This window comes from Notothenia rossii (assembly GCF_949606895.1).
Source record: "Notothenia rossii genome assembly, chromosome: 1".
NCBI classification, from domain to species: Eukaryota; Metazoa; Chordata; class Actinopteri; order Perciformes; family Nototheniidae; genus Notothenia; species Notothenia rossii.
The window spans coordinates 10,917,697-10,931,787 of NC_136912.1; the positions used below are offsets into that span (position 1 = coordinate 10,917,697).

Sequence of the window (14,091 nt, forward strand, 5' to 3'; positions counted from 1 at the left end):
TGTTGAACTGAAGGTAACCATAGCAACAGTACTTCTGCTTTAAGTTAGCAATAATATAAAATGCAACATAAATAACTTGAACAAAGGCTGAAGATTTTTCAAAAAGCCCCTTCATTTACAAATAACAACTGTCTTTTTAAACTCTAGCAACGACATTCTTTTAAACGGGCCCTATTTGGCTTTTTGGGGTTTTGCCTTTCCTGTAATGTTTTAAATAGGTTTTAGTGCATGTAAATGGTCTGCAGAGGCTAAAATGCCAAAGTTCTCTTAAGAGGGAGTTTCTTCATTTAAAAAAAAGCTTTGTTTTTGGCCAAAATGATGAAACTCCCTCCCGATTTCTCTCCAATGTATTTAATTCAACACCATCTTAAAGAAGACGCTGAAACATATTAGTACTCATTGGCTTTTACAGCATCTTATTTCTTGTTTGAAGTTTGAAGATGAGTTTGTTGGGGTTTTTTCTTTCCAAACAAAGGGTCCTGATGTTGTGATTTTGGCTATAAAGCTGGTGTGGGATAGCAAGACATCGTTAACCAAACCCCCTGTCACAATATGAAGTGGGGTTGTTTAGTTGTCACAATACACGTTACCAAGCACAAATATGAATGTCTTAGCTGGTGCAGCTTAAGTTCGACTTTGTCTATTGTCTGTTTCTCAACAATCGAAGCAGAGGAGGTCACTGTTTGCTATTCTGGAGGACCAAAGGCAACACATTTTTCTTCTTTACTTCAGTTGCTTAAACCTGGAATGTCGTGGTTAACCCATAGATGCACATCTCCTTTGGAATCGTCTTCCATTTCAGATCCGCAAAGCTATTTCTGTTGACTCCTTTAAAAGCAAACTCAAAACCCATCTCTTCGCATCTGTCTTCCCTGTAAACCATTTTCCATCACCTAGTTTCTCATCATCACCATCACTTCAGTCACATGGCAATACTAATGTTGAGGTATAATGTTTTTATAATTTCTATGCTATTTTTATGTTTTTGTCTTTGCTTTTGTTTGCTTTGTTCAGCCCTTTGAGGCATTTCTTGTGATTTGGGGCTATGATAAATGTTGATCTGATATCCTGGCCCATGTGAGCGCCCTCTTGAGAAACAGCAGATCCAAACCACCTATCCTCTCATCCTTACTGTTTCCTGTCTCTCTACATAGCAAAGCCCATTGATGTCCTGAAGTTGCTGGAGCTGTCTGACGACATGGAGGGCGTGTCGCTGGAGTCGGGGCTCTGCACCAGCCGGCAGGGAGGAGGGGAGACGGACCTCTCCTATAAGATCGACAGGATTCAACTGAGCGCACCCACCAATCAACTCTTCCCTGGTAATATACCTGGGTACATAAGAATGTATTTAACCAATGAGAGAACGTGACCTAATGTATGCGTGTGCATCTCTTTCAGATTCTCCATTCCCGATGAACTTCTCCGTCATGACAACAGTCAGAGCTGTGAAAGGCTCTCAGGTCTTTCTCCTCTCCCTGTTCGACTCAGAGGTACGCACTATGAAACGCCACACCAGGACGTTGAAGCCAAACGTTCCCTAAAGCCGACATCATGTTTGATACCGTGGCATGTTTTCAATGTGTTCATCACAAACTGTTGATGTATTTAATTAATTCTTTGTTGCATGTTGATGAGGAGTTAGAGAGTTTTGGCGCCAATTGGATGGTTGGCGATTTGACCCCTGACCCCTGCAGTCAGCATGTTTAAGTGTCCTTGGGCAATGTTGTGTGTGAATATGTGAGTCTCCCCGGCGCAGGTGACACCTTAGGTTCATCCCAAAACATGATTCGGCCTCCTCTCTTCCCTCATTTTTTATTTCATTTCATTTTTATGTGTCCCGCTCATGGTACGCAAAACCAAATGTACAATAATTGCCAAAAAAACCTGACCCTACCAAAACACCATTGAGCGAAAAGTAGCAGGGAGAAGAATACAATCTTATGTGACCTGCCCCTTTCTAAAAAAAACTAAATAAATACAAATAGACGGTCTGCCCTTCATGATATTTTTTTGAAAAAAAATACTTATTTCCCACTTGACGGTTAACGGAAAGAAACAAAACAACAAAAAACAACAACACTTGCCTCTCTTCCTCAAGTCTTAGCACTCGTGTTTCCTCCTCCCTGTCTCCTCTGGTAGCTTCCTCCCTCCTCTCTCCTAGAGCAATTGGGATGTCCTTTATCTTGGCTTATGTTGATCGATTTCCAGCTCAAGTGATCGAGGAGAGAGGAATCGAGGAGTCGAGGAGGGACATTGGGATGAACCTCTCGTGTGGCTGCGTCTGTATGAATGTTTGTGAATGGGTAAATGCTGACTTGCAAAAGTAAAAGTGCTTTCAGGGTTTGCAAAGACTCCAAAAGTGCTACATGAATGCAGTCCATTCACCATTTACTTTAATGAGATAATTCATCGTGTCCAGCGTACTAACACAGGCTAGACTGACAATCCTTTCCAACCATGCACTCGGCAAGATTGGATCAGCATCACAGGTTGTCCGTTAAATGGAAATATGTTTTGCAAGTCCGGCAAAATGTTCTTGAAGATTTGCCAAAAAACATGTAAATCCGCTGAATCTTGATTGAGGGTGTACATTTACATCTTTTTTGTATTTATTTAAGAAGTGACAATGCACATTAATTAACATGAGCACTTCATCATGTAAATGTGCCCGATTTAGCCATCGAGGCTCATTCTCATCTGCAGTCCCTGACAAATTGATGGCATTTAAATCACAGAAAAAACTCACTATTAAAACACAATATTACATTTTATTTGAATATATTATGTCAATGCAATATCTCTTTTACAATGAGATATCAAGTATATTCAAATATGAAGAACCTAAGGACAGTAGCTGGAAGATGTTGATAGCATTCTTTTAATTTTGCATAAAAACAAGGTCTTTCTTTTTATCTCTCAGGGCACACAGCAGCTGGGTTTGGAGATCGGCCGTTCTCCCGTCTTCCTGTATGAGAACCATGAGGGTCAGCCCCCCCCAGAGCTCTACCCCACCTTCAGAAAGATCAACCTGGCTGATGGCAAGTGGGTAACTACACATGCATGCATCCATTCACACACTTTTAGCCTTCGATTTTTGACTTAAACTTCAAACAAAAGACAGGATTACAAAAGACCCCCGTCACCCCAGCAACACACGGTTCTGTCTCTGCCCAGAGGGGACATTTACATTGTAACAGCAGAAAAGAGCCAAAGCTTAATGTTACCTAAGAAGCATGCATACAGGAGTATTAAAGATAAACAAATTATAATAAAAAAAGTTACACAATTTACGAAATGCACATCCTGTGACAGTTTTTTAAATTCTTTATTTATTTGGGATTATATTAAAAATGCAGTTTTGCAAATCATAAATGTTTAGAGACCCGAAAATGACAAATTAAATACCGAACAAAATTAGTAAAATAAGAAAACGAAAAAATATACAGGGGTTGTTTGAAATGACAATGTCTACACATGTACACATGTATCTACTTAAACACACACATATATATTTATATACATAAATGCAAGCACATACACATACATACATATATACATGAATATATATATAATATATGTAACAGTTCTGAGGATTTAGCAGCCGGGTATATATTGCACAGTTATTAACGGCATATATATATATTGCACATATTACACATATTGCACATAGTTGGTTGGTATTTAACAGCAAGGGGTGTTATAGTCTATGTTGTTGTGTGTGTGTGTGTGTGTGTGTGTGTGTGTGTGTGTGTGTGTGTGTGTGTGTGTGTGTGTGTGTGTGTGTGTGTGTGTGTGTGTGTGTGTGTGTGTGTGTGTGTGTGTGTGTGTGTGTGTGTGTGTGTGTGTGTGTGTGTGTGTGTGTGTGTGTGTGTGGGATGTTGGGGTCTACTAGGGACGGGGTGGTTATATAGTTTGACCGCTGCAGGAAGGAAGAAATAAATCCACCAGACTCCAGGACAGTTTCATCCCACAGGCCATAAGACTGTTCAACACCTGTACTTTTGAAAGAACATCCATAACATTCAACTGTTTTGCAACTTTTAAATATGATCTAATATATCATATTCCAATGACTTGCATATAAACTCTCCTTGCACTAATCTATTGTATTCTATTTGTATTCACTATTTTAACTATTTTATCTGTTCTATTGTGTTGCACTGTTGGAGGAGCCTGTCACCTAAGATATGAATTGTCACGTCTACACTGTAGCTATGTGCACATGGCAATAAAAGCCTTGAATCTTAGTCTCTGCTAAAAAAGATGGAAAATAAATTGAATTTCTTCTCCAGGTGGCACCGAGTGGCCTACAGTGTGGAGGGAGAGTCAGTGACTCTGTACCTGGACTGCGTCAGACTCGACACCCTGGAGCTGCTCAGAGGTCACGACTCCCACGTCAGCACCGAGGGAGTCACTGTGTTCGGCACACGCCTGCTGGACGAGGAAGTATTCGAGGTGTGTGCATATGTATATGTGTTTTATGTAAGAAGACATAGAGGGCAAACAATGGAGGTGATACTGTCTTCATTGTTTGGTGAAAACTTTAGGAAACTTTAGGAAAAACTGACAAAAAAACTTGGCAAAAGATACAAAGAATGATAACACACAATAAGCTCTCTTTGTTTGGCAAGTAAGCGTTTCTGCTTGTAGCGGCTTGTTTAATTTGTCCATCAAATGAATAAGGCTTGTCTCCTTTACTGCCCTCCAGTGGCGGTGAGGATGTACTGCATCTTTACCTCTGCTACAAATAATGACCTTATAATGCTGCAGATTATTGAGTAAATGTATGCAGAGGTCAAATATATGGCAGATCATTTGTCTTGTAGATGCCCTACACTATGTGTTCTTCTCCTGGTTCATCAGGTACCTGCAGGTTTCTTGCTTTTGAGTTTGTTTCTTCTTGGTTGAATGCACTTATTGTAAGTCTAAATGAGATGTAATGTAATGTCCTTCATCCTGCAGTCCTGCTACAGCTCACAAAATGCAGCACATTATTCACAATGCGCTCTGGAAAAGGCTCTCCAAATCATTAGCTGTGTTAAACCTTATCTGACTTTTATGAGCTTTGTTTTTATTGTGTCCTCAGCAGTGTGAGGACATTTTGTCAGGACCCAAGTGTGAACCTCGGCCTGTGTTTTGAGTGCAATGTTAGGTGGTCCATCTGTTTAAATGAACAAACCTTCAGCTCATGTTTGGCCTGGACTCCCTTACATGTGTGTGGATTTGAAAGACCGTCTGCTGCCTCTCTGTTATGGCTCCACTTGAGGCTGAAGCTCTGGTGAAGATTAACTGCAGAGCGATGATAAAAGCGGCCCGTTAAGTCGCTTTGATCTGACCAAATGAACACATACAGTCGGAGATAAAGACCCGGCAGACAGATGTTTTTGACATGTCAGCAATTTAATTAATGGTCAATGAAGAGCTGTTACATATTCTGCATTCCTGATATGCTTTCACTATTAAGGATTAAATGGTGGATCGTGTTAAAAAATACAATCACAATAAGTTAAACTTGGTGAATGTTGCCCTTAATAAAACAAATTATATAAATATATCCTCACAAGGTTTACTTGACAAAACCTTCTGGCTCGTTATCAAGGTAGAAAAGTAAAATGTATCCCTTTTTGTTTGCATAGGGACTTATAATTACTTGATTCATGTTTACGTCATTTTAGTTTGTTTATTTTTCACTATAAAGGATGCACTTTAACAAATGATGTTTCCTATGCAGTAGTGGAAGTAACTTAGTTAATATACTCGACTACTTTAAAAAGTACCTTTATTTAACCAGATGAAAACATTGAGACAACATCTAATTTACAATGCTGACCTGGCCAAGGAGGCAGCAACGTTACACATTCTTACACATAACACAGACCTATAAAATACAGAAAACACAACTAAGTAAACTTAAAGACGAAAAGCAGTCACTACATTGTGCACATTTGGGACAGTAAGGTACTCATTACTGCAAGAGCAGCTGGTGATAAGGACCTCAGACAACTTCCATTTAAAACCGGCTATAGGGACAAGTGCCATCAGTTTGAGGCGTGTGATTGAAGGTCATTCCAAGAAAAACTCCTTTCTCTAGCCTCAGTCCGCACAGCAGGAACCTGGACCCGTATCCAGGCACTGGATCTGAGGTTGTAACAGTCACAAACTGGAGCAAATCTGGCACAAATGTACAGTGGAAGCTTACCTACTGTACTTAAAGTGGACCTATCATGCTATTTTTAGGCAGTAGCATAGGTCTCAGATATATAAAAAAAATATAAAAAACATGTCTATGAAGTGTTTTGCTCAAAATACCAAACAGATCACCCATTCTAGCCATGCCTCATATCCCTCTATTTCACTTCCTGTTTCAAAACTGCTGATTTTGGGTATAAAGCTTTAAAAAAAAAGGTATAAAAGTTGATTTAAATAAAAAAGGAGGGGGCTGAGCTCATGCGGGACCCGGCAGCTACTGTCTAAACTAAATACTGCCGTGATGAAACTCCATATAATGGATTATCAAGGATTATCTCTGAAACAGTATGGAGCTCAAAGGCTTTCTCTCTTGCCGGTTATACCACAAGGTGAGTTCCTTTGTATTTCCTGCTTCTTCACACACATGCTCTCCAGTACAGGTTAGCTCTGAGTGTTAGCGATGCTAATGTAAACACCGACCATATTACGTCCAAAACAGTCGGGCATTGTTTCTGATAGCAGCTTTCTGATTGGGCCGTGGGTCCACATTTCAGATATGATGTCATATCGGACGCAAATCTGGATCAGCTCCGTTGTAACCCGGTTTTTAGAGATTTGGGTACGGAGGATGTATAAAAGACATAAAAAAGTGCATTTTGCATGATAGTTCCCCTTTAATTACAAATTATAGGTACTTTTGCTGCACCCGAGTATTTTCAGTTTATTGTACTTTATACTTCCACACCTTTTGGTGTTGTGCTATTAGTTCCACTACATTTATTGGACTGATGTATTTACTTTACTTTATTACTTTAAAAAAAGCGTTTAAAATATGATTCTCTTTTATATGCAACCATTCACCATTATAAAGAAGATTAACTGGTAGCAATTTTGCTTAGATTATTTTAATTGAAAAAGTATTCCCGTTCAAGTGTTTTCAATGTGAAGATTTGCTGCTTTTGTTTTAAAATATAAAAAAAGGGATTTTGTTTTTTATAATAGAATTCACATATTTGTTCAGTTTTTGTTTGTTTTATGTTTTTGTGACGCAGGGAGACATCCAGCAGCTGCTGATAGTCGATGACCCCCGAGCAGCAGAGACTTACTGTCAGGATTACATCCCAGACTGCGACGCTGCGCTGCCCTACATCAGCATCCTCTCTGAGGCCGAGGAGGTAAGCCCTCTGACACACAAAGAGAAACACGACCCCTTTAAAGGCTTTCAACTCTACCCGGCCCATTCCTCACACGTAACAGACGCTGTGAGGCATCTCAGGTGTTGCATGTTGTAAATCCTGGCTGTCCTTGAAAGCAAAGGAGCCCTCAAGGTTTCATTTTTCAGAGGAGAAACCATTACAGGTATTTATGGACATTTCAGAAGGCAGATGTGACAAAAATACAAACGGTTTCATTATTTTTTTGTCATATATTCACACGAGAACATACTAGAACATAAATTAAAAGACCACTTTAGGCCAGGGGTGTCAAACTCAATGCCCGGGGGACAAACCCGGCCCGCCACTTCATTTAATGTGGCCCCACAAGAGCTCTGAAAGAATATAATACGTTTATTATACGGTTACATGCCGATTTACAGAAGCACGTTGCCCATAAACTACATGTCCCACAATGCATCTCAAATATGAATTTTGTTCAGAATTTGACTTTTTTGCTTCAAAATTTCATTTTGTGACATTCTCACTGAAGAGACTTCCAATTATTGGCCCTAGACTTCTGCTTTCAGACGTAGTTAATTATGAAGTTATTACCCTATCCCATAATAATCCAATGCAGAGGAAATAATGTAATATAATATATACGTTTATATTAAATATTTATATATGTCTTTTTATATAGTCTTAAAGTTACAACCGGCCCTTTGAGTGCAACCATAATGCTGATGTGGCCCGCGATGAAATTGAGTTTGACTCCCCTGCTTCAGGCTGTGAAGCATTTGTTGCATAGCTAGTCAGATATTCAGTTTAACTCCATATAGACATCATTATACTGTTTATATTTGCATGTGCAGATTGTAACAACATCAAACACACACCATATGTTTGTGACTTGAATACATTTCAAGACACTCATTTTCTTTTTATTATAAGAGCACGATTAAGTCTTTTGCTCTGAGAAAAAATCTTCAAAGTATACAGAATATGAAATTGTTTATTGATTGACAGATAAAGTAATACAATTGAAGCAGTGTGTTTCCTTCTCTTTACACAGACATATCTTACTTCTTGTTTTAGTTTGACGCCTCCAGCTGTTTATGTCTTTGCTCTCGGTACGATACATCCATTTAAAATAAAGTTACAAATCCTAAAAAAGCTACTAGCCTCCAACGAGCTCTCACCCTCTGTTTATTTCTCTCTTTATCTTTATGTATGAACATGGCTTTGTGGTCCAGTAGACTTTGCCAGGGTCTTTGTGCCAGTGCTCCACACTCCTGGGAACCTTTTCAAATCCTCTTCCGCTGTTTGACGTATCATCTGGCTTACAGCTCAACACACTGCAGGATTTCCTGGTTTTATTGTGTTCAGTTGTTTTATTGTTTCACCACCAGAAAGGCAACTTGCTAACGGCAATCATGGAGTTTAGAACCTCTAGAGCAGGGGGGTCAAACTCAAATACACAGTGGGCCAAAATAAAAAAATGGGTACTAGTCGAGGGCCGGAATGGTTCAGTGTTTATTGCAGAACTTATTGAAATGAACTTATTGCACATATTAAACCTGGAACTAACAAAGCTTAAATTATTGCCTATAAAAATAACATTAAATAATCAGTTGCATTCATTTCTTATGGCTCTATCTGCAGCTTTTCCAGAGTCATTTCTTATGATTACATTTTTCCACAGGCCAACAGCAGCTTCAAAAAAACTATTTCCCTCAAAGAAAAAAACAAATATGCCCTGTTGTCTCAAGAAACAAAGTGCAGAAGGAAACATCCATGTAAACTCAGTGTGCTGCTCTGTGATGCTAGTTCCGATACTTGGCATCTCATCTTGGGTGCAAGTTCATCAATGTTTGGGATCAGGCTCTGAGCTGAGGAAACCCTCTGGATGGAGTGAAGGTGTGCGTGCAATATACCGGCGGACCAGATCTAATAGTAATTAGAAATTATCCTGCGGGCCGAAATTAAATCCACCACGGGCCTGATTTGGCCCCCGGGCCTTGAGTTTGACACATGTGCTCGGTGTCTTCTGATAAAGCTGTAGTGCTCAAACAGTCTATCCTGAAGAATTTAAAGTAAAAAGGACTGAGCTGTAGTTTACCATTTGCAAACTTTGCCATGTTTTTATTTTGAATGTAACTCAGCCTGATGGGAGTACTTCATGAATCTGATCTCTTAATAAGCAACCTCTGTGTCCTCAAACTCACATTTACATAAGTTACATTCATACACACATATACAGTTTAAACATTTTCTTTAAGTTAGATATCATTTAATATATTTATATGTTTTTATTGAAGGAAAGATAACGATTTTTAAATAATAAACATATTTATTGTTATTTTAATTATTATTAATATAATTTTGTATTTATTTATCTTAGTTGAAACCCAACATGACATTTATTCCATACCGAAAAAGAAAACTGAATAAAAAAAAACATTATAATAGTTAAATAAATACATGGTAGAATATTCTATTAATTTAAAATGTATCAATCATAAATAAACTGAAGTGACATTGCATAAGAGTAAATACATTTACTAAATACATGAACAATATGGCTCTGCTCTTCAGGGGAAAGTGTTTGAAGCTAATTAAAGTACTCTATCAAGCACTGACATTTCATTTTAATCGGTTATATTAAAAAATCAATATTATTTGCAGGTATGTAAACAACACCTAACACATGCTTACATTATGCACCGTCTCTGCTTTGACTTTCCATGGCCTTCAGGTGGAGAGGAAGCCTAAGAAACATGTGGCGGAGGAGTTTGAGGAGTTTGACTACAGCGACCTGTATGAGGACCGCTCTGTTTCCACGGCGACAGCGGGTCCTAATGACACCGAGTACGAGGTGAGGCTCTGAGCACAAACTTTTTCTAGTCTCTATAATTTCCTCTTGTCTTTTTCTGACCCTCATTCATCTGTCTCTGCGGACGCTTCGCCGGACAGATCGTGGAGTACGAAGACTACGACAACACAACGGAATATGAACAGGTGAACGAGTACGAGTACGAAGACGAATACGACGACCGCTATGGACACGCCGAGAGGGAGCGGGAGATTTCTCTTAACACACGGGTACCGACTACAACTATCACACACCTAGAGTTTGTGCAGTTACACATCAGTTCATCCTGTGTAGAGACATTATTGTTAACGTGTCTTTATTCGTCTCCTCTCGTCAGAATTTACCGGAGAAAGGAGAGAAAGGAGAGCGAAGCGTTCTGGGAGCGGTGAGAAAAACACACAATGGCATAAAAACACACAAACAGAACCACACAGGGCGAGACATTGTGCCCAACATCCAGATATTTCCTGATTTAAGATAAAAGAAAAAAATCTAAAGTTTTGCAAGCAATTAGTTTAAACCTCCAAATGTTCTAAGTTTTTTAAAGAGGTTTGGGGACAGCCGGACCGAAAAATGATATGACGATATACATACCATCAATAATAACGAGTTTTTCCACTTTACTACCCTCTTAATATTGTGTAACAATATTTTACAATGTTAAAGTTTAACGATCAGGATATGTTATTACTTGTTTTATGAGTTTTGCATTCATGGTTTTTCTGTTTTTTTATTTGCGAATGAAACATTTTTATATTGCCTATTTATTGATGTTTTTTATTTCAGGCATATACACGCTGCACCTTTGGTCTACCGCTGTACTGTCTTGTTGTCTATGTGTTTTAATCTTATTTTTGCTCTAGAAGAATTCTCCTTTGGGGATAATAACTTATAATAAAGTATACAACAATTTCCTAATTGTTTTTATAGAGAATTTAAGGAAGGGATTCCTTTCATATGCCTTTAAATTCCACTGTCTTATCAGTCCTGTTAGCCTCTCGTATATGAGTATTTCCCTCCTTCTGTCTGGATCCTACATCTTAACCAAACAACACTCTGTGCAATGTCTTCAGGGGACGCAGATCACAGGACCCCCCGGGCCTCCAGGACCAGAGGTTAGTGAGTCCTGCATCACATGAACCGTTTAAACACATGTTTCTAAGTACTCAGGTCAAACACCTGTGTAGCATGTGGGAGATGAACTGCAGTGACTTCAGAGGTGGAAGATTGCTTTTCAATATATAATAATTAACTTAAGATTCGATGGACTTTAATGATCCCAAAGTAGGAAAACAGCAGCAGATTACCAAGTCATTGCACCCAAGTGAAAAATGAAATTGAAATAAAGATAAGCAGTTAATATATACCTAGTAGAAAATGTATATATCAATAAAGTTTACACAAAACAATATAAAAGACTAATCTACTGCTCATAAAATACAATCATAGGATATCATGTGCATTCTACAAGTGCGCAAAGTTGAAGCAGTTTTTTATTTAACACTTTAATGCCAGGAAGTAGATATATAAATATATTCAATTAAACTCTGCTGTCTTTTTATGTTTTTTTTTCTCTGTGCAGGGAGAGACCGGGCCCTTTGGAGTCACAGGATCAGTGGGACCTCGAGGAGACGCTGGGGAGCTGGTGAGGACTGTTCTCTGTGTGTGTGTGTGTGTGTGTGTGTGTGAGTCCCGTCCTGTTCCCCTTGACGTTCCCCTCTCCTCTGTCTCCTCTCAGGGCCCTTCAGGGCGGCCAGGCCTTAACGGAGCCGATGGGATCCCCGGTCCCCCAGGAAACATCATGCTCATACCGGTAACTCATACCGGTGCTCGCTCCTCTGCTCAGCCCGAGGCCTCGTAGCGCCGCGCTGATGTAGCTATGAAAGATATTTGGTCCTGTTAACCCTTGCCGTAGCCTCGGGACAAATCAGTCTGAACGTCATTACTGAGAAATGTGCTGCCTCGGGATGGTTACATCACCTGGCTCTCACTCAACTCCGCAGAACCCATATGAAACAAATATGCTATAAAGGTGTCGATTAAATGATTAAATAGTTTGCTTTAATGTGTAGCTTGATATGTTTGTTTGGTCCAATTGTGTCAAATCATACAGCTAGTAATACCCCCCCATGTTTCTTTGAAGGTCATATTTAATTCACATCATTTTCCAAATGTCGATATTGTTCAGGGACTTTTTTCTGTCTTATATAAAAGTGTTATGCATGCTGTAAGTTATTCAAATGTTTCCTTTAGTTTTAACTGTCTGCACCACATACAGGCAACATAGCAATGCTACATATTGGCCACTAGGTGGAGTATTGAGTTTGACTTGAAAGCATATTGTGTGTGTGTGTGTGTGTGTGTGTGTGTGTGTGTGTGTGTGTGTGTGTGTGTGTGTGTGTGTGTGTGTGTGTGTGTGTGTGTGTGTGTGTGTGTGTGTGTGTGTGTGTGTGTGTGTGTGTGTGTGCGTGTGTGTGTAGTTTCAGTCAGGTGGAGATCCTAAGAGGGGTACAGGGGTATCTGCGCAGGAGGCCCAGGCTCAGGCCATTTTGCAGCAGACCAAGGTACACAGATGTTTGAAATATTTCCGTTACGTCTAGAAAACACACACTGAGAGCTGATGTGGAACTACTGCAGTTTGTGTGTCTGACATTTACTTCCTCCTCTTCTTCTAGCTGGCTATGAAGGGACCTCCAGGGCCGCTCGGCCTCAGGGGAAGACCTGGACCACTGGTTAGTGATTCATGTCCGCTAGAGACTTTCTCCTAAATCAGATGATGTGAAGCTCTTGGTGAAGGATGGATAATTGGTTTGAGAATAGACAGCAGAATTTATTTTACATGATTATGTTCAATAAAGGGATGTGTCGTTTAATCATACTACTACGACAAGTCAATTTACACGTTTTAAAGATAACGTAAAGTAATTAAACACTTATTTGCCGTGACTAGTCAAACACAAGTCCTTCTTTATTAATGGTGGTGACTGCAAAAGACTTTTGAACTTACTTCCTAAAATAAGAGCCAAAATGTAAGTTAAGAAACCCGCTCAAAGCAGACGGAGTGCACTGGAAACAAAGGAAAAAGCTAATAAAATGGATATATGTTGAGTTACAGGAAATGAAAGTGACTGAAGCTGAGAATTTCAATATTAGGAAGACTCGTACAGTTCACGCACGCACACACGCACGCACGCACGCATGCACGCACACACACACACACACACACACACACACACACACACACACACACACACACACACACACACACACACACACACACACACACACACACACACACACACACACACACACACACACACACTGTTCTGCAGACAATGGATCCCTTTTTTTCTTCACTTCTTCAGGGTGGACCAGGTACCTCGGGGCTGAAGGGTGCCAGTGGAGATTCTGGGCCAAAGGTGAGTTTGCCTGTTGTCATAGCAACACACTCAGCACCTCACTGCTCTTGTGACACACTTGAATTCATTTGAGATCCGTCTCACCCGCTGTCTTCCCTTTCCTCCTCCCTAGGGTCCTCACGGACTGCCAGGTATCACCGGTCTGAACGGACGGTTAGGGAAAAGGGTGAGGCTGGGAATGGAGTCTTTTCTTATTATTATAATCACGATAATCAACTAAACATTTAAAGAGCACCTTTGAAATACGAATTGATTTACAACTAAGTGAATAAACTAAACAGACAGATATACAAATACTGTGCGAAAAACAAACAAGCAACACAACAAAGGAATACGTAAGTAACATGTATAAGATAACACGAAGTAAAAGTGACAGCTAGTTGAAGGCAATGCTGAATAAAATAAGTTCTCGATTGCTTTTCTCTCGTTATCCTTGTGTAGAGAATACATTGTA

At 39.6% G+C, this 14,091-nt stretch overlaps 1 protein-coding gene across 3 annotated transcripts in view; it reads left to right on the forward strand.

Moving 5' to 3' along the window:
• The window catches only part of LOC307024034 (uncharacterized protein), a 67,882-nt gene that overhangs the window by 23,399 nt on the left and 30,392 nt on the right, over window positions 1–14,091 (forward strand). For all 3 annotated transcript variants that reach the window (XM_079657810.1, XM_079657812.1, XM_079657811.1), the window contains 15 exons: window positions 1,155–1,319; window positions 1,399–1,490; window positions 2,921–3,042; window positions 4,293–4,455; window positions 7,242–7,364; window positions 10,102–10,221; window positions 10,320–10,448; window positions 10,556–10,603; window positions 11,292–11,333; window positions 11,801–11,863; window positions 11,957–12,031; window positions 12,699–12,782; window positions 12,894–12,950; window positions 13,584–13,637; window positions 13,750–13,803. In XM_079657810.1, coding sequence (XP_079513936.1) covers window positions 1,155–1,319; window positions 1,399–1,490; window positions 2,921–3,042; window positions 4,293–4,455; window positions 7,242–7,364; window positions 10,102–10,221; window positions 10,320–10,448; window positions 10,556–10,603; window positions 11,292–11,333; window positions 11,801–11,863; window positions 11,957–12,031; window positions 12,699–12,782; window positions 12,894–12,950; window positions 13,584–13,637; window positions 13,750–13,803 — 1,391 coding nt within the window. The remainder of the gene's footprint in view (window positions 1–1,154; window positions 1,320–1,398; window positions 1,491–2,920; window positions 3,043–4,292; window positions 4,456–7,241; window positions 7,365–10,101; window positions 10,222–10,319; window positions 10,449–10,555; window positions 10,604–11,291; window positions 11,334–11,800; window positions 11,864–11,956; window positions 12,032–12,698; window positions 12,783–12,893; window positions 12,951–13,583; window positions 13,638–13,749; window positions 13,804–14,091) is intronic.